Raw genomic sequence first — 21,164 nt, forward strand, 5'->3', positions numbered from 1 at the left:
TCTTTGTTCTCCTACTTTGGTCAAAACCCAAGTCAAGCAATACAAGGTCACCCACACAGCCAGAGAAGCAAACATACATATATACACCCACCCACATACTTGCTTTAAAATTAAAATTATATTGATTGAAAATGAGTTATATATTATTTATATATAAACTATCCCTCTTCATTACTTCTTTTTGATACATTTTAAAGTGAGATGCTATGGGTGGCTCAGTCGTTTAAGGGTCTGCCTTTGGCTCAGGTCATGATCCCAGGGTCCTGGGATGGAGCCCTGCATCGCACTCCCTGCTCAGATCGCTCTCCCTCTCCCTCCTGCTCATGCTGTCTCTCTGGCTATCTCTCAAATAAATCGCTCAAATAAATAAAATCTTAAAAAGAAATAAAGTGGGATGCTATGAGATTCTTGAAAACTTAGTTTTATCTGAATTTTAAAAAAATGATCACAATGAAGCGTATAAATGAACCGCTGTGCCAGGGGCGGATCAGATGTGACAAGGATAACAGTTCTTGCTGTGATAAGAGATACTACCTTTTTGATCACCTTTGGGCATTTCTCCAGTTACTTCCCCTCTTAAACTCTTTCTCTGAAGGAGTGGTCAAGAGAGGAGAAATAGCTAAGGCTAGAACGGGGCCCAGCTAGCTGCTTAGTAACTAGACACTGGTAGACAACTAGCCACTGAGGTCCACCACCTCCCCAACCATAAGAGAACATGAATTCCTTGCTAGAGGCCAGTACAGGTCAGGTCACACTTAAATGACAGCTGTTTTGACTGTGTGTGGGGACTCATGACCTAATAGACTGAGATATCAGTGGAGTCCAAGGAAGAGAGTCCACCTTCTGCAAAGGCCCCACAGATGGGCTACTCCTAGGACCCCTGCAGGGGGAAGGGGGCCTCAGTGGATTCTTCGATTTCCCCTCATAAGTGGGATGCATCTTGATTTCTTATACTACTTGGTACTGCCATTTGTCCACACTCACAGAGCACCATATTGGCCCTTGCCATTACAGTCTATGTTTTATTTTTCCTAATCTGTTCGCAAACCACAGATGCTAGACACTGAAAAATGGAAAAAGAAAGGATGCCCATAAGAGGGCTAAAAAACACTAATAGTCTGCATTCTAAAGTTCTGTAAGCAGAACAGTCGCTAAAGCAAAACATACATGATCCAGCAGAGACCATTTCTAATATAAAATACAGAACTTTCACAAATGTAGAGAATAATGCCTGAAGACTTTCTAATGTGACATATGTATGACTCACATGTAAATGAAACTTCAAACTAGGACATTTCTTAGAATATAAGCAGTCAAAAGTAAGAAAAGGTCATGTGGTCCTGACATGCATTTCAGGTTGGTGGTTAAAAACATGTATTAAAAAAATATATATAAAGCACTGTCAAAATCCTGATCACATTGGTAATTACAGACAGGCTGGCACAACAGTAGAACTATTTGATCTCAAAAGCTCAACAGTTCTCCTTTTCTTTTTTTTTAAGATTTATTTATTTGAGAGAAAGTGTGCATGCGAGCTTGGGAGGAGGATGGGCAAAGAGAGAGGGAGAGAGTCTTAAGCAGCCTCTACGCTGACCGTGGAGCCCAACGTGGGGCTTGATCTCAAGACCCTGAGATCATGATCTCAGCTGAAACCAAGAGTTGGACACTTAACCAACTGTACCACTCAGGCGCCCCTTGAAAGCTCAACATTTCATTTTGGTTTGAGGTAGACAGTTATTTACAAGGTAGTATAGCAGCTGAGAATTGAAATCTATGGTTAAATTGCTTGATTTTGAATCTCTTCTCTATTTACTAGCGACATAATCTTGAGAAATTTTACTAATCTTTCTGTGCTTCAGTTTCCTCATTTGTACAATGTGGATAGTAACAGGATCTCTACCATAAGTGCTGCCGTGAGGATTAATGAGATGATACACGTGAAAAGTTTAACACAGGGCCAACTGGATACTGTTGTTATGACTATCATTACTCCCAGGGCCAAAGTAGCTCACTCACCAAGATGAGTGTCCATCACCTTTGCACAGTATTTGCACATGGCATCCAGGTCATTCAACTGCCCTTGAAGGAAGGAAATTTGGGCTTCTAATTCTTCTTCCTAAAATGAAATGGGTAAAGATATGGAAATTTTATTTATTTTTAAAGATTTATTTATTTTAGAGAGAGAGACAGAAAAAGAGAGAGGGTGCACACTTGATTTGGAGGGAGGGGCAGAGGGAGAGAATCTTCAGGCAGACTCTCCACTGACCACGGGGTACGATGTGGGGCTCAATTCCAAGACCCATGAGATCATGACCTGAGCTGAAACAAGAGTCAGACTCTTAACTGACTGAGCCACTCAGGTACCCCAGCATGGAAATTTAAAAAATTCAAGTAAAATCCCAAAAAATCTCCAAGTGATTTGGACAATTTTAAAGACACACAGTGTTTTTTCAGTCATAGACAAACAAAATAAAATAGCAAATAAACAAGAGAAAACTCACCACTGCTTTCCCTAGCAAAATAAGAGAAAGGATAAAATGGAATTTTAAAAAAATCTGGACATTTTCTAATTGAATGCAAGCTTTCTGCCACATGTAAATGCTTACCCATAAAACCCTGTTCCAAAAAGAGTCCATACAGTATCTTCAATAACTGGGCCAGATAAATTGGGAGAATAAATGCGATTTCAGTGGATCCTACTCCCTACACAGCTGGGTACACGATAATCTCTTAAGAGTAAGATTTCCCAAAGCACTTGGAAAAGCTTTGCCCCTACGGCCTTACATTTCCTCTTTTGGTATGTATGACACTAGAGAATTTTACTTATGTGATTGTTTCTAGGAAAAAATACTCTGGGTTGAATAATTCTCTAAATGACAATCTAACTGTAACAACAACAACAAGAATGTCTTTGTTTTTTTTTTAATTTTATTTTTTTAATTTCTTTTCAGCGTAACAGTATTCATTGTTTTTGCACCACACTGAGTGCTCCATGCAATCCCTGCCCTCTCTAATACCCACCACCTGGTTCCCCCAACCTCCCACCCCCCCACCCCTTCAAAACCCTCAGATTGTTTTTCAGAGTCCATAGTCTCTCATGGTTCAACCTCCCCTTCCAATTTCCCTCAACTCCCTTCTCCTCTCCATCTCCCCTTGTCCTCCATGCTATTTGTTATGCTCCACAAATAAGTGAAACGATATGATAATTCAATCTCTCTGCTGGACTTATTTCACTCAGCATAATCTCTTACAGTCCCATCCATGTTGATACAAAAGTTGCATATTTATCCTTTCTGATGGAGGCATAATACTCCATAGTGTATACAGACCACATCTTCCTTATCCATTCGTCCACTAAAGGGCATCTTGGTTCCTTCCATAGTTTGGCGACTGTGGCCATTGCTGCCATAAACATTGGGGTACAGATGGCCCTTCTTTTCACTACATCTGTATCTTTGGGGTAAATACCCAGTAGTGCAATTGCAGGGTCATAGGGAAGCTCTATTTTTAATTTCTTGAGGAATCTCCACACTGTTTTCCAAAGTGGCTGCACGAACTTGCATTCCCACCAACAGTGTAAGAGGGTTCCCCTTTCTCCACATCCTCTCCAACACATGGTGTTTCCTGTCTTGCTAATTTTGACCATTCTAACTGGTGTATCTCAATGTGGTTTTAATTTGAATCTCCCTGATGGCTAGTGATGATGAACATGTTTTCATGTGTCTGATAGCCATTTGTATGTCTTTATTATAGAAGTGTCTGTTCATATCTTTTGCGTATTTTTTTATATGATTGTCTGTTTTGTGTGTGTTGAGTTTGAGGAGTTCATTATAGATCCTGGATATCAACCTTTTGTCTGTACTGTCATTTGCAAGTATCTTCTCCCATTCCATGGGTTGCTTCTTTGTTTTGTTGACCATTTCCTTTGCTGTGCAGAAGCTTTTGATCTTGATGGAAGTCCCAAAAGTTCATCTTCGCTTTTGTTTCCTTTGCCTTTGGAGACATATCTTGAAAGAAGTTGCTGTGGCTGATATCGAAGAGGTTACTGCCTATGTTCTCCTCTAGGATTCTGATGGATTCCTGTCTATTGTTGAGGTCTTTTATCCATTTTGAGTTTATCTTTGTGTACGGTGTAAGAGAATGGTCGAGTTTCATTCTTCTACATATAGCTGTCCAGTTTCCCCAGCACCATTTATTGAAGAGACTGTCTTTTTTCCACTGTATATTTTTTCCTGTGGGATTCATCCCTGGGCTATAAGGATGGTTCAACATTCGCAAATCAATCAATGTGATAGAACAAATTAATAAGAGAAGAGAGAAGAACCACATGGTCCTCTCAATTGATGCAGAAAAAGCATTTGACAAAATCCAGCATCCGTTCCTGATTAAAACACTTCAAAGTATAGGGATAGAGGGAACATTCCTGAACTTCATCAAATCTATCTCTGAAAGACCCACAGAAAATATCATCCTCAATGGAAAAAGCTTGCAGCCTTCCCATTGAAATCAGGAACAAGACAAGGATGCCCACTCTCACCACTCTTGTTCAACATAGTATTAGAAGTCCTAGCAATAGCAATCAGACAACAAAGAGAAATAAAAAGTATCCAAATTGGCAATGAAGAAGTCAAACTCTCTCTCTTCACAGATGACATGATTCTTTATATGGAAAACCCAAAAGACTCCACCCCCAAACTACTAGAACTCATACAGCAATTCAGCAGCGTGGCAGGATACAAAGTCAATGTACAGAAATCAGTGGCTATCTTATACACTAACAATGAAAATACAGAAAGCGAAATTAGAGAATAGATTCCATTTCCTATAGCACCAAGAACCATAAGATACCTGGGAATAAACCTAACCAAAGAGGTAAAGGAACTGTACTCGAGGAACTACAGAACACTCATGAAAGAAACTGAAGAAGACACAAAAAGATGGAAACCATTCCATGCTCTTGGATCAGAAGAATAAACATTGTGAAAATGTCTATACCGCCTAGAGCAATCTATACTTTTAATGCCATTCTGATCAAAATTCCACTGGTACTTTTCAAAGAGCTGGAGCAAATAATCCTAAAATTTGTATGGAATCAGAAGAGACCCCGAATCACTAAGGAAATGTTGAAAAACAAAAATAAAACTGGGGGCATCATGCTACCAGATTTCAAGCTTTACTACAAAGCTGTGATCACCAAGACAGCATGGTACTAGCATAAAAACAGATACACAGACCAGTGGAAGAGTAGAGAGCCCAGATATGGACCCTCAACTCTATGGTCAAATAATCTTTGACAAAACATCTTTGTTTTTTAAGGAAAAAAACATACATGCAAAAAAAATTTGACAAGGAAATTTAGAAGATTAAGAGATCTTTTTCTCAAAGCAAGAGAATATAGTTATACCCTAGAGATATTGTGGGTTTGGTTCCAGAGCACTCCAACAGAGTGAGTGAAATGAATTTTTTTGTTTTCTGGCGCATATAAAAACTGTGTTTGCATAAATTTTTAAAAAGCTATGTTTATACTGAAGTCTATTAAGTGTGCAATAGCATTATGTCTAAAAAACAATGTATATACTTTAATGTGGGGCACCTGGCTGGCTCAGTCAGTAGAGTATGTGATTCTTGATTCAGGACGGTAAGTTTGAACCCCATGTTGGATGTAGAGATTACTTAAAAACAGAATCTTTAAAAAAAAATATTGCTAAAAATGTTAACCACCATCTGAGCTTTTTGCTGTAAGGACTCTTGTCTCCACATTGATGGCTGCTAACTGATTAGAATGGTGGTTGCTGAACTCTGGGGTGGCTGGGGCAATTTCTTAAAATAAGGTAACAATGAAGTCTCCCATATTGATTGACTCTTCCTTTCCTGAACACTTTCTCTGTAGCACGCAATGCTGTTTGATAGCATTTTACCCACAGTAGAACTTCTTTCAAAATTGGAGTCAGTCCTCTCAAACCCTGTTGCTGCTTTATCAACTCAGTTTATGTGATAATCTAAATCCCTCATTGTCATTTCAATAATCTTCACAGCATCTGCACCAGAAGATTCCATCTCAAGAAACCACTTTCTTTTTTCATCCATAAGAAGCAACTCCTTATCATCTGTTAGTTTTATGGTGAGACTGCAGCAGTCCAGTCCCATTTTCAGGCTCCACTTCCAGTTCTAGTTCTCTTGAATTTCTATCACATCTGCAGTGACTTCCCACTGAAGTTCTTGAATGTCTGAGAGTCATCTGCGAGTGTTGGAATCAGCTTTTTCCAACCTCCTGTTAATGTTGATATTCTGACCTCTTCCTGTGCTCCATTAATGTTTTTAATGGCACCTAGAATGGTGAATTCTTTCCACAAGATTTTCAATTTACTTTGCACAGATCCATAACAATCACTCTCAATGGCAGCTGGGGACTTACAAAATGTATTTCTTAAATAGTAAGACTTAAAAGTCAAAATTGCTCCTTGATCCATGGGCTGCAGAATGGATGCTGTGAATGGATGTGGCCAAGAGAACAACATTAATCTTGTACATTTCCATCAGTGCTCTTGGGTGACTAGGCACATTACCAATGAGTAGAAACATTCTGAAAGGAATCTTTCTTTTTTCCTGAGCAGGAGGTCTCAGGAGTGGGCTTAAAATATTCAGTAAACCATGTTATAAATGTGCTGTCCTCCAGGCTTTGTTGTTTCATGTACAGAGCAGTCAGAGCAGATCTATCGTGATTCTTAGGGGCCCTAGGATTTTCAGAATGGTCAACGAGCACTGGCCTCAACTTCCAGTCAACAGCTGCATTTTGCCCCTAATGAGAGTCGGTCTGTTCTTTGAAGCTCTGATGTCCGGCACTGGCTCCTTCTCTGTAGCTATGGAAGTCCTAGGCGGCATCTTCTTCCAACAGACGGCTGTTTTCATCTGCAATGAAAATCTGTTACTTAGTGCAGCCACCTTCACTAGTTATCTTAGCTTGATCTTCTGGATCTCCTGCTGCAGCTTCTACATCAGCACTGGCTGCTTCCCCTTGCACTTTGATGTTATGGAGATGGCTTCTTCCTTTAAATCTCATGAATCCCCACTCTGCTGGTGGTAAAGTTTTCCTCTGCAGCTTCCTCACCTCTCCCAGCCTTCAAAGAATTGGAATGAGTCAGGACCTTGCTCTGGTATACTTCAGCTTAAGAGAATGCTGTGGCCGGTTTGATCTTCTCTCCAGACCACTCAGACTTTCTCACTATCAGCAATAAGGCTGTTTCACTTACTTATCTTTTGTGTATTCACTGTAGCCACACTTCTATTTTCCTTCAAGAACTTTTCCTCTGCATTCACAACTTGGCTAGCTGTGTGGCACTGGAGGGCTAGCTTTTGGCCTATCTCAGCTTTCAACATTCCTCTCCCACTAAACTTAATCATTTCTAGCTTGTGATTTAAAGTGAGTGTGACTCCTCCGTTCATGTGTACACATGGATGTCACTGTAGAAGCTTATGAATTGGCCTAATTTCAATACTGTGTCCCAGGGAACAGGGGGCCCAAAGAGGGGGAGATAGACAGGGAAATGGTCAGTCAGTGGAGCCGTCAGAATACACACATTTATTAAGTGCATTCTCTCAAATGTGTGCAGTTTGTGGCACCCCTAAACACAATACTAACATCAAAGATCACTTACCACAGATCAGAAAAATATATTTATGATGAATAAGTCTGAATGAAATATTGCACAAATTACCAACATGTGACACAAAGACATGAAGTGAGCAAATGCTGTTGGAAAGTGGTGCCATTAGATAGACATGCTTGATGCAAGATTGTCACAAACCTTCAATTTGTACAAAATGTAATATCTGCAAAGCACAGTAAAACAAAGCATGCCTGTAATCCTCATCCTGTACAAATTTAAAACCAAGTTCATTAGAATACAAAGGAGGGGTGTTGCCAGAGGTGGAATAGGCTAGAAAATTGATTTTTCCAGTTTTAGGTGCTTATTCTTTCACATAAGAATCTTCTGAGTTGTTAAGAAAAAAGCAGGAGAAACTTAATGAGATCCGTTTTTTTTTTTCCTTAGTGATGAAGTACAATTTGACTTATAGATGGAAATTAGCAGTTGAAAAGGTTACCTGTAGGTGTATTACATTTTAGCAATACACAGTGCAGCACTGAAAAGCATTGTTTTTAACTACTGCATAGAGAATGAACCTTTAGAAATATGCATTTATTTATTTTTTTTTAAAAGATTTTATTTATTTGACAGAGAGAAATCACAAGTAGGCAGAGAGGCAGGCAGAGAGAGAGGAGAAAGCAGCTTCCCTGCGGAGCAGAGAGCCCAACGCGGGGCTCGATCCCAGGACCCTGGGATCATGACCTGAGCCGAAGGCAGAGGCTTTAACCCACTGAGCCACCCAGGCGCCCCCTAGAAATATGCATTTAAAAAACAGACACAGAAAACAGACATAGCAGTAGTTCTAAAACCAAATTATCCTAAAATGCCCACCGTAGGATACACCAGTAACAATCGTGCCCTTAACATTCAGTGCAAAGAGCAGCAGCCTTTCCTCTGATGCTCAAATAATGACCAGAAGAAACTCAGCCAGGGAATGATCAGAGGGGCTGGGGGGTAAGCAGGTGTCACCTTCCTAACCCTTTGGCTAGGCTTTGAGATGGAAAGGGATGGGGAGTTTCAGGGCATTTTTCTTCTCCCTTTTCTCCTTTGTTTCTCCATAGGCTTGAGTTTTTCCTGTTCTGTCAGAGCACTAGGAATTAGGGAGAGAGGGCTGCATCTGCTAGTTAACTATGGTTATGGTTAGTCTCCAAGATGGCCACCACCAATTTCTTCCCTCCCCTCAGTGTATATGCTGTTCCCCTCCTTGAGAGGGAGTAGTATCTATTTTCCCTCCCCTTGAATCTGGGCTGGCCTTGTGACCTGCCTTGACCCAGAGAATGCAGTAAAAGTCATACTGTCAGTTCTGGATTAGTGTAAGAGGCCTGCCAACTTCTGCTTCTTTCTGCTAAAGGAAGATAGCTACTAAGTTGTAAAGAAGTTCAGGCTATTACTGAAAGAGAAAAGAGAAAATATGGAGAGGAAGAGGCCATGGGAGAAGCATTGAGGTTCTAGACATGGAAATGAAACCTTCTGGGACCTTTCGGCGCAATCCATATGAAGCCAACTAATGAGTGACTCAGTCAACATCACAGGAAGCAGAACAGCCCGACCAAATTCCTGACCATAAACCTATGAGAAATACCTGTATTGTTGTCTTAGGGAGTGGGATTTTGGCGTGGTGTGTTATGCAGCAGGAGATCACTGAAACAGGGGTAAGAACAGACAGAATACTACGTTGGTACATGGCACGAGGAAATCATGAGTATTATTTCTGGTCCTGCCATTGACAAGTCATGTGACCCTAAGAAATCCTCGCCCAATCTGGGCCTAAATTCAGTACTGTTTGGAGAAGATATAAATCAGACACTTTGCTTCCAAAGAGCTTACAATCTTGTAATCAGAATAGAAGTGTTCTAGAAATTACTGAAGTATTACTTCAGAAATTACTAAGTATCCAAGTCTTATAATAAGAATAATTGTTTTAGAAATCCTGACCCCTACTTCCTGTTCCCTCTACTGAACAAGTCACTTTTTCAGTGGGTTACAGACAATAACCCAGCTTAATGAGCTCAGAACTGTAACAAAATCAGAGCTTGGCAGTCTTTTAAAAGAAGGGGTCCTATCAGTGGTTTAAGTTTCTCCTTACATGTGGCTACCAACTCCCAGTGTGGACAAAAGACACTAGGAATGCATGGCCTCCTGGCTTAAAAACAGCCTTTTATTTATTTTATATATTAGTTTAATTTGCATTTAGCAATCACTTCTTTAAATTATAAACGCCCTTGGGAGCTTTAATCTTCAGTACTCACTCCTATCTAAGTGGATTTATTTTATTAGTTTTTTTCCTTTTTAAAAGCTGGGAGGAGAGAAGAGTTTGAGAGGAGAGACACTTTCAAAGAGAGAGGCCCAGTCTCCTGGTGGTGAGGTGTTGGACAGCTGGAGGAAGTCTGCAGCTCAAAGAGGATCTCTTCCTCAAACATTTTACTGTGCGAGCAGGTATATAACATTAAATAATAAAAATACGATGAGACCGGTGTCCTCTACATTGTGCAGTGCACAACTTGCATGAGTGCATGGGGAATCCCTGTGAACACGGCAGCCCACAGCACATGCTCAATGAGCATGCAGGGATATAAGAACACAATTTTCCAAGTTTGCACTTGTGCTTAGGGCTCTGGCGGCAAATGAAGAGCATTTTCTTGCCTAATCCCAAGTAAACCTCAGTACAAATGAAACCTACACTGTAGAAAATGACAACTTTCATTCATTTAAAATGTTTTTTCAGAGGAAAGCCCACCAAATAAGATAAGAGGAGCATTCAAACTGAAATAGGTTGAGGAGCCCAAGAAACTCTTTCACTTGGAAATCTGAAATCCAGGGCTTTACCCCTCTAGAGTTTGTGTAATCTTGAAATATTCCTAAACCCTTCAACTTTCTCAGACTTTATAAATAGAAATGGAATCACTTGGAGGCAAAAGGGTGGCTTGTCACTTATTCTTCACTCTATTACATAATTACCAATAAAAGAAGATCCAAGAATTGAGCTTCTAAGATTGTGGGCACCAACTTCATATTTCTATCTTAGCTTCTCATGCTTCACTCTCCCCCAGCTAACATGCTTTAAAACACTGACAGCTTTAGTCATTTGTTTTCAGTAAACTGGTCCTCTGTAATCAAAAACAAATGCTTGGCTAATTGCCTTGAGGTTTTATGGAAACAAGCAGTTAGTGTAATTCTGATGTGTAATAAGACACTGAAGAGAAATCCTTATGATATTTACTCTGGCATATATGTTCTGCCTTCCATTACAGGAGGGAGTGCTGGATGAGGCCGCAAGTCTGGCAGAGACACATCTAGGTCCAAATCAAGTTCCTGCCAGTTACTAGCTGTGTAATATTGGATAAGTTTTGTAATTCCCTGTTCTCCTCACCTCCACTGGCAGAAATGGTGGGAGATTGAGATGAGAGCATGGGCAGAGTATCTGGCACTGAGCAGGTATTCAATAAAGCCAATTATTCTTTCTTTTAAAAATTTTGTTTGTAATCAGGTCAAAACAGTGAAATGGAATATAAGTATAGGGCTTTATGATTTACTGCTGGAAAACACTGGCTCATAGTTTCAAAAACTTACATGGCTTAGTCCAGAAAGACTAATTAGGGCTAAAGGCAAAAATGGATGGACGTTTAAGAAGTTCAGCCACGTGTACACTAGAGTGTGCAACACTACCTCCCATACTTGGCAGTCCTGTAGGGCAGGACCGGAGAATGAGGGCAACTCCACCTTAAGAGAAAAACAGCTGGTACTCAATGCTTTATAGCAACTACAATATGCCAGCCACTGAACCTTGCCTGCATTAACTCACTTAATCCTCACAACAAAACCATGAAGTGGATTCTCTCATTATTTCCTGCATGGTACACTGTCTCTTTCTCTGTAAGTCACATTTTCTGCAAGCGTGTGCCAAGGTTTAGGCAGCTAATTGAGGACCCAAGTCACTTGGCCCACTCTCCCCTTTCTTCCCTGGGGATGCATTCTTTCTTAGGCTTAATTACCATGGTTCTTCCAATGAATAACCTCACATCTCAGTTTCCTTTAAGAGAGACTCACCAATTACAATGTTAGGTCCTAACCCCAAATTCCTTACTAAATTGTTTACCTTTAAAAACACTGATGTATGATTGGATATATTCTATTTTTTGTTGTTTTGACTGTATTTGAAGACATTTTTAAAAAATTTATTTTTCAGAAAGTAGTGTTTCCATGTCCTTCACCCCCCATAGCTGATGTATCGTTACACTTCTACTCAAATATTATCAACTGTATAAATTGGTTAATATTATATGGACTTTTTATATCAATATTATAAAATGATTCAATGTCTGTCTGTTATTTCCTGGTTTATAGCACAAGCTTTTGGATTTTATAATTTATTCACTGATTCATTAATGTATTCAGCAATATATCTATGTGTACTCTTAGATCCTGTGGGAAGTACAATGATGAATGAGACATGGACTCAGATCTCGATAAGTTAAAGGAAGGTGTGAGAGGAATAGCGAATTCTGTAGAAGATAGGAAAGATGAGGCTTTGCAATTCTAGGGGGAGCAGATGATTTCCGATACAAGAGGTGGAACGGAAAGCAAGAGTTTCTGGAAAAAGGCAGTGATTTGGGAACTGGCTCAGAAGAAAAGATGAATAGAAGTATTTTAGGAGGGGCACCTGGGTGGCTCAGTGGGTTAAAGCCTCTGCCTTCAGCTCGGGTCATGATTCCAGGGTCCTGGGATCGAGCCCCGAGTCAGGCTCTCTGCTCAGTGGGGAGCCTACTTCCTCCTCTCTCTCTGTCTACCTCTCTCTGCCTACTTGTGATCTCTATCTGTCAAATAAATAAATAAAATCTTAAAAAAGAAAAAAAAAAAGCATTTTAGGAGACAGGGGCCCGGTAAATGAAGAGAAGTCCGAAGTGTGGGCCCCGGGCAAAGAACCCAGCCACTGAGTCGAGCCAGAGCAGGGAGAACAGCAGGGTCAGCAGGAAGGCTCCCCTCCCTTCCCATTCCTCTCTGTACATTTTTCCTTCAGACAGTGACGGTTTAAGGGCTGCGGTCTGACACAACACGCCCCTCACATACACCAAGCTCACAGTGACTGTAACGGGTTGCAGCAGAGTCACTGTCCACGGATGGATTAAAAGCCCGCAGTCCTTGGTTTGGGAGAAGAGGGGGGCAGGAAGAGCCCCTGTGTGGAGTTCTGTTTGGCTTCCCTGGGGTGCCCTCGGATAGCAAGAGAAGCAGGCAAGAGAACCGACACCAACTGCAGCAGCAGGAACAGGCCAAATATAGCAACCAGAAGACAGGAAAGACGCCCCGTCTTTCTCGAGCAGATGGGTGAACAAGAAGTGGGAAGTGAGGGAAACGGAAAGTCTCAAGGAGAAAAGTGGGCAGGCCACGGATGTTCTGAGGAAGCTGTGGTGTACACAAGGGCAAATACACACGCAGTGTGGATGAGATCCAAGCCAGAGCATATGGTATCAGCAGAGGAAGACACTACCCAAAAAAACGGAAGAGGAGCACAAAGCCAACTTGAGAGGAGTATCAAAATAAGCCGTCTGGGTGTGTCAAGCGGCACTGCCGTGTTGGAGCATGCCGAATCTGACCATGAGCCCTGCAGTCGGTACAGACTATGCTCGCGCATGCCGTCTCCGTGACCCTGACCGGAGCACCAAGCTGTCTGACCCTCCATGTCCTCTCTAAAACTGGGCTAATGCTAATTCCTATGCCAGATGACTGGTGGAGGACTGAATTACATTAGATTTTCCATATGAAGTGCTTTGCATGGTGTTTGGCACGCGGTAGACACTCAATAAATGTTCATATTATTGCTGTCTCTAGATTATTTATATCATTCTAGGAAGTTACTCCAAGGAATTATGGATACAGGCAAAAACAGGACTCCCAGGACAGTCCCCATACATTCAATGGCAGCATGCATACACACATACTCCACACAAATCCTCAATGTCTAATGACAGGTGACCTAGGTAACTTTTGGTACCTTCATGAACAGAATTTATTATGTGACTTTTTGAAATGTTCTCCTAGGAGAACAATTAACAATAACATCATGTATTAGGGGGAAACAAGTTACAAAGTAGTAGGAAAAGAATGATTGTGGGAAAAAAAAGGAAAGATAGTCATCAAATGTTCATATTGGTTATTCTCTAAATTGTGGGATTATGGATAATTTTTCCCATTTCTTTTTTTTTTTCTGGATTTTCCACAATGAAACCTGATCAAATTTTTGCAAAAACAGAATTAACATATTATTCAAAAAACAATAAAGAGGAAAACAGAAGAAAAAGTAACAGATGATTACCAACAAGATGTTACTATTTTTTAAATCACCAAAGATTATTCCAAATCAAACTCTAAACAACACTACAATCTAAACAAACCTGTACCCTAAACAACACTGAACATTAAGAATAAGTTACATGAAAAAACTGTAAAAAGTAAATAACTACCATATTTTGTCTAGTGTGCAAACCTTGAGTATACTCTCAGGGCAAAGGGTCTCCTTCTATGCATTTGAAGTAGGAACATCAGTGCTGTATGTTGTTTTTATGGACTGCCCAGGAAGAATGAGATTCTTAAAGATACTTAAAAAAGTAAAGATGGTAAGTGAATTCCCCAGTAAATAAAATAGTTCCTGCTTTCAGACAGGATGTAAGCAAACATGTTTAAATGTGATGGAAATTCTGAACTGAAATTCAAAGCTTAAGGTGTTGTATTTTAAGATAACAAATGATATTTCAGTGCTGAACTTGCCTTTAAAGATAATCTACTTTGACCCCTTCATTTTATAAATCAACTTTAACATGGCTGGGTAGTCAGTGGCAAAATTTACATGAGAAGACTTCCCTGTTTCTCAGATGCTGAAACAGCATTATGTCCCATCACTGAGATGCACCCTACCTGCAGATACCAGAGATATCCTCCAAGGTTTGTTTTTTTGTAACAGTCACTGAGACCTCTCCCTCTACCCACATCGTGCTACAATGGTGATGTTCCTTCCTGACTATGTAGTCGAGAAAAAAAGACACTAAACCCTAAACTTGTCATGATTTTGTATGACTTCATACTATTAAAAACCACTACACTGAAGAATACTGCCTCTGGGTTAGACGGTGGCATAGGAAACACCAGGAATCTCCCCACTCGAAAACAATTACACTGGCAGAATCTGTGTCCTCTAACTAATTTAGAAAGCTGCAGTCCACTGAAGGCTGACTACTTCCAGGGGAAGGCTTAAGGGTAAACAGAGGTTAATTTTGGTCCATTTTAGCTCTTAGCAGAATAGCACTTCCCCATTCTCCATCCCTAGCCCTGCAGCAAGCAGTGCTGTATTTGTTCACAGAGCAGCTTGCATGAAACGTGAAAGCCAGGATAGGACCCTGTCCTCCAAACATCAGGGATTTGTACTCTGATCACTGATTGCTAATTTTGATCACAAGGGTGGAGACAAAGAAGAGAGTGGTCACTACTGTTGCACCCACTCCCGGCGCCCCCCACCAACCTCCAGTGGATTTAAAGAGTCTGCATTCTATTGCTACTTCATTTTTCTTTTTTTCATTTTTCATTTTCTTTTTTCCCCCTTTGGGGAGCCAACAATGAAAGACTAGAACATTCAAAAGCTACTACATATATGGGGGAAGAAGTGACTGCATATGCCCAGGGAAAAGCACAGGTTCAGAAAAGACTTGAAAAGACCATACATTTAAACCTCAGGCTGATCCTTGGTACAGACACAGTCTACAAACAAACAAACAAACAAACCAAAAAAAAAATCCCAGTAACAAAAAACAGTAAACCCGGGAAAGGGGGAGAATATTATTTCCAAGTTACCATATTATTAGATTAAAATGTTCAGTTTTCAAAGCAACAAAAAAGTACAAGACACATAAAGAAACAGGAAAGTATGACCCATTCAAAGGAAAAACACAATTCAACAGAAATTGTCCCTGAAAAAGACCTGATAATAGATCTACTGGAAAAAGACTTTTAAACAGCCATCTTAAAGATGCCCAAAGAACTTAGGGAAGATGTAGAAAACATCAAGAAAATGATGGATGATCAAAACAGAAACATCAGTAAAGAGACAGAAAATCTAAAAAGAAACCAAGAAAGAAATCCTGGAGCTGAAAAGTAACAAGTGAAAAATTCACTAGAGGGATTCAAAGGCAGCTTTGGGTAGGCAGGAGAAAGAATCAGCAAATTTGAAGACAGAACAAGAGAAATTACTCAATACGAAGAGCAGAAAGAAAAGATTGAAGAAAAGTGAACAGAGCTAAGGGACTTTTGGCGCAGCATCAACTGGACCATTATGCACATTGTGAGAGTCCCAGGAAAAGAGAACAGGGTAAAGAGGCTGATAATGTCCTGTACTTAATGAAAGACATGCATATAAACATGCAAGAAGGTTAACAGATCTAAGTAAGATGAACTGAAAGATACCCATACTGAGAACATTATATATGAATTAAAGGTTCAATACAGCAAGAAGACAAAATAATTATAAATACTTACACATTTAACAAACCAGTAATATATATGAAGCAAAAACGGACAGAACTGAAGGGAGAAAAAGACATTCCCACAACAAGAGCTGGAGATTTCAATACTCTACTCTCAACAATGTATAGAAAAACAAGACAAAAGATAAGTAAGGAAATAGAGTATTTAAATACTGCAATAAACCAACTAGATATAACAGACATGTACAAACACCATATCCAATAACAACAGCATACGAATTCTTCTCATATGTTCACAGATTTTTTATAGAATAGACCATATGTTAGGCCACAAATTAAATCTCCATAAATTTTAAAAGACAGGTATCATACAAAGTATCTTCTTTGACCACATGAAGATAAAGTTAAAAATCAGATGTAGAATTAAAACAGGAAAATTCATAAATATGTAGAAAATTAAAGAACAAACTTTAAAACAACAATGGATCCAAAAAGAAATTATAAGAGAAATTAGAGAATATTTAGAGATAAATGAAAACAAAACCCCAATACAACAAAACTCATGGCATTCAGCAAAAGCAGTGTTAAAGGTAGAAATTTACAGCTATAAATGCTCATATTACAAAAATAAAAAAGATCTCAAATCAACAACCTAATTATACAACTTAAGGAAAAAATTAAAGCCAGACCTAGCAGGAGGAAGGAAATAATAAAGATTACAGCAGAGAAAACAAAATAGAGAATAGAAAATGCAAGAGAAAATCAATGAAACCAAAAGTTGGTTCTTCAAAAAGATCAGCAAAATTGACAAACCTCTAGCTAAATGGACTAAGAAAAAAAGAAAGAAGACTTAAATTACTAAAACCAAAAATGAAAGGGGAACATTAGTACTAATTCTACATGAATAAAAAGGATAGAGAATATTATAAATATCTATATGCCAACAAACTGGATAAGCTAGATGAAATGAACAAAGTCCTAGAGACACAAAATCTACTGAGACTAACTCACATAAAAAATGTGAATAAGCCTATAACGAGTAAAGAGATTGACTTGGTAAATTAAATAAAGAAAAGCTCTGGACCTGACTGTTTCACTGGTGAATTCTAGCAAACTTTTAGAGAGGAATAAATGATTACTTCTTTTCAAAACTTTGCAAAAAGTTGAAGGTGAGAGAACATTTTCCAACTCATTCTATGAGGTCAGTATTATCCTAATACAAAGTCAAAGCCATTATAAGAAAACAACAAACGAATTATCTCTTATGAACACTGACGTAAAAACCAAACCAAATTCAAGAGCATATTAAAAGGATTACGTACCTTCACCAGTTGGTATTTATTCCTGGAATGCAAAGATGATTCAAATATGAAAAACTGCTCAATGTAATAAACCACATTAACAAAATGAGGGAAAAATATGATCATCTCAGTTGCTCAGTAAAAACACTTAACAAAATTCAACACCCTTTTATGATAGAAGAAAAACACTAAAATACCCTATCACTAGAAGGAACTCCCTCAACATAATAAAAGCACATATGGAAAAACCACAGAGTATCAAACTCAATGATGAAAAACTAAAAGTTTTTCCTTTAAGATCAGGTACAAAAAAAGCAAAGATGTCACTTTCACAACTTCTATGCAATATAATATATACTAGAAGTACCAGCCCGAGCAATTATGAAATTAAGAAAGAGACATAAAAACCACTCACAAGAGAAGGAAAAAATAAAGTTGTCTACGTGCAGATGATATGCTCTAGCCTGTAGAAAAGCCTAAATATTTCACACATCCACGTTAAAAAAAAAAAATCCCCACCAAAAAAATGAGTTTGCAGTATTTACATAGTAATAATGAACAATTGAAAAAGAATTGCAAAAACAATTCCATTCACAATAGCATTAAAGAGAATAAAATGCTTAGGAATTGACTTAACTAAGGAGGTTAAAGACTTCTACAATGAAAGCTTCAAAACATCGCTGAAAGACATTAAAAACATAAATAAATGTTGACACATTCTACGTTCATGGATTGGAAGACCTAATATTGTTAAAATGTCAGTACTATCCAAAGTGATCTACAGATTCAATGCAATCCCTACTAAAATTCAATTAACATTTTTTGCAGAAATAGAAAAACCTATCCTAAAATTTATATGAAATCTGAAGGTATCTTGAATAGCCAAAACAATCTTGATGAAATACGTCAGTCAGAGAAAGATAAATACCATATGATGTCACTCAGATGTATAATTCATGAAACAAAACAAATGGGCATAGGGAAGAAAGAGAGAGAGAGAGGAAGGGAGGGAGAGGCAAACCAAGAAACTTTTAACTACAGAGAACAACACACTGATGGTTACCAGAGGGGAGGTCAGTGGGGTATGGGTTAAACAGGTGATGGGGATAAAGGAGTGCACTTGTGATGAGCACCAGGTGTTGTATGGAAGTGTTAAATCACTAAATTGTACACCTGAAACTAATGTTACACTGTATGTTAACTAACTGGAATTTAAATTAAAAAAAGAAGGACAGGAGAACTCACACTTTCTGATTTCAAAACTCACTCAAAGCTACCATAATTAAAACAGTGTGGTCCTGGCATGAAGAGAAATATGTAAACCAATGGATTAGAATAGAGAACTCCGCAATAAACTCTTACATATATGGTCAATTTCTGCAAGGGTGCCAAGACCATTAAAGAGGGGAACGGACAGTATTTTCAATGAATCATACAGGAAAAACTGAATATCCATTTACAAAAAAATGAACTTGGATCCTTACTTAACATAACACACAAAAATAAACCCAAATGGGTCAAAGACCTAAACGTAAGATCTAAAACTACAAAACTCTTAGAAGAAAACATGGGACATTGGATTCGGCAATGATTTCTTAGATATGACACTAAAGGCATAGGCAACAAAATAAAAAATAGACAACTAGATTTCATAAAAAAAAGTAAAAATGTACATTTAAAGACATAGTCAACAGAGTAAAAAGGGAACCCCCAGAATGGGAGATATTATTTGCAAATCCTATATCTGATTAGGAATTAATATCCAGAATATATAGAGAATCGAAAAGTCAGTAACAAAATAACCTGAAGGACTTGACTAGATATTTCTGTATCTATTCAAGAAGACATACAAATGACCAATAAACACAGGAGAAGACGCACAACATCCCTAATCATCAGGGAAATACATACCAAAACTATACTGAGACACCATGTCACACCCATTAGAACGGCTGCTATCCTAACACCAGAACATAACAAATGTTGGGGAAGACATGGAAAAATCGGAACCCTTGTGCACTGCTGGTGGGAATATAAAATGGCACAGCTCCTGTGAAAACCAGTATGTACATTCCTCAAAAAATTAAAAACAGAATTACCAAATGACCCAGCAATTCTGGGTATGTACCCCCAAATAACTGAAAGCAGAGTCTCAAAGAGATATTTTTACACTCATGTTCACAGCAGCATTATTCTGTGGAAGCAAAAAAGGTGAAATTAACTGATGGCTAAGAAAAATGTGGTATCTACATATAATATAACATGATTCTGCCTTAAAAAGGGAGGATATTCTGGTACATGTTACAACATGGATGGACTTTGTGGACATTGTGCCAAGTGACATAAGCCAGTCACAAAGACACAAATACGCTATGATTCCATTAACATTAGGTACTTGGGAGTCAAAATCATAAAGACATTAAGTAGAACGGTGGTTGCAAGAGGCAGGGTCGGGGGGGATGGAAGGTTACTGTTTAATGGCAAAACTGAATTTCAGTTTTGCTGAAAAGAGTTTATGGAATCAATGCACATTTATGAAAGAATTTAATACACTGAAATGTATATTTAAAAAATGGTTAAGGTGGTAAACTTTATGTTATGTCTATTTTACCCCAGTAAAAAGGAGAACACTGACTTCTTATAATGAAAAAAAATTAAAAATTGCTTGCCTTAAAATCAGAGTAACCCGGTGAGGCATGATCATGCTGCCTCAGCCGGACCTGGGGGATAGAGACCTCCCCTGCAGCAGTTCGAGGACAGATGGAGGACAGGTCCACCAGGTGAAATATAATAAGAAACTTTTATTTTTTCATGCAAATTTTTCCTCTCCCAAAATGCACTGTGACTTTAGCGTATCCCTAGAGTTGACCAATTACACATTAAATCCACACTCACTTCATTGCTTTACATGTGAAAGTGTTCCAAATATCCTTTTGAAGTCAGGTTTTGGCAGGTTAAAATAATTAATTCCGATCACGTGCTTGCTGTGGGTGGGACATATGGGACATGGATTATAAATGATATTTTAAAAATAGAACATGTGAGGCTCACAAAATTAAGAGAAATAAATTTTCTTTTATTCGGGTGCTGCTCATAATTTTTATTGAGGGGGGTAAAAAATAATCTTAGTTTCTTACCCGATTTTATTCTTTTGGCTCTACCTGATAATGGAGAAATTACCTATTTCCCCAGACATGACTAGTATCTTTGGGCGGGGCGCGGTACATGGAGTTAACCGCATTCTCTCTCTCCCTAGCTCTCTCTTCTGTGAAATCGGAGGTAATTAGAGCACAGCCCTCATAGAGTCTTTGAGGATTAAAGAAGTTAATACCTGTAAAATGCTGAAAATAGAGGAAACGCATGGAAGGTGTTCTCTAACCTTTAGCACAACACTCTGCCATCACCCACAGGAGAACATGTTCATACTAGGATATATTTGAAGCTGGATTTATCTATAGCAAATTTCATTTCCGATTTGGTACTCAATTACTCTTAGACTAATTCTTTTCAATCTTTAAAATACACACAAATCACCTGGGGTATGTTGTTAAATGCAGTCTAATTGAGCAGGTCTGGGAGGGCCCAAGCTCTGGCATAGCTAAAAAGCTTCCAGGGGATGACTAAGCCACTGGTCCACAGGCCGCACTTTGAATGGCAAGGATGTAGATGACCCATCTCATGCCCTTCTACTTCTGGATACAGCTTCCAATCCCTCCAGGAAAGGTTGCGAAACACTTTACTATTTCCCT

At 38.9% G+C, this 21,164-nt stretch overlaps 1 protein-coding gene across 4 annotated transcripts in view; it reads right to left on the reverse strand.

Annotated features, from left to right (window-relative positions):
- The window catches only part of TBC1D5 (TBC1 domain family member 5), a 555,945-nt gene that overhangs the window by 21,496 nt on the left and 513,285 nt on the right, over nucleotides 1-21,164 (reverse strand). For all 4 annotated transcript variants that reach the window (XM_044252521.1, XM_044252518.1, XM_044252519.1 and 1 more), the window contains one exon: nucleotides 2,017-2,116. In XM_044252521.1, coding sequence (XP_044108456.1) covers nucleotides 2,017-2,116 — 100 coding nt within the window. The remainder of the gene's footprint in view (nucleotides 1-2,016; nucleotides 2,117-21,164) is intronic.

Source organism: Neovison vison, chromosome 6 (assembly GCF_020171115.1).
Source record: "Neovison vison isolate M4711 chromosome 6, ASM_NN_V1, whole genome shotgun sequence".
NCBI classification, from domain to species: Eukaryota; Metazoa; Chordata; class Mammalia; order Carnivora; family Mustelidae; genus Neogale; species Neogale vison.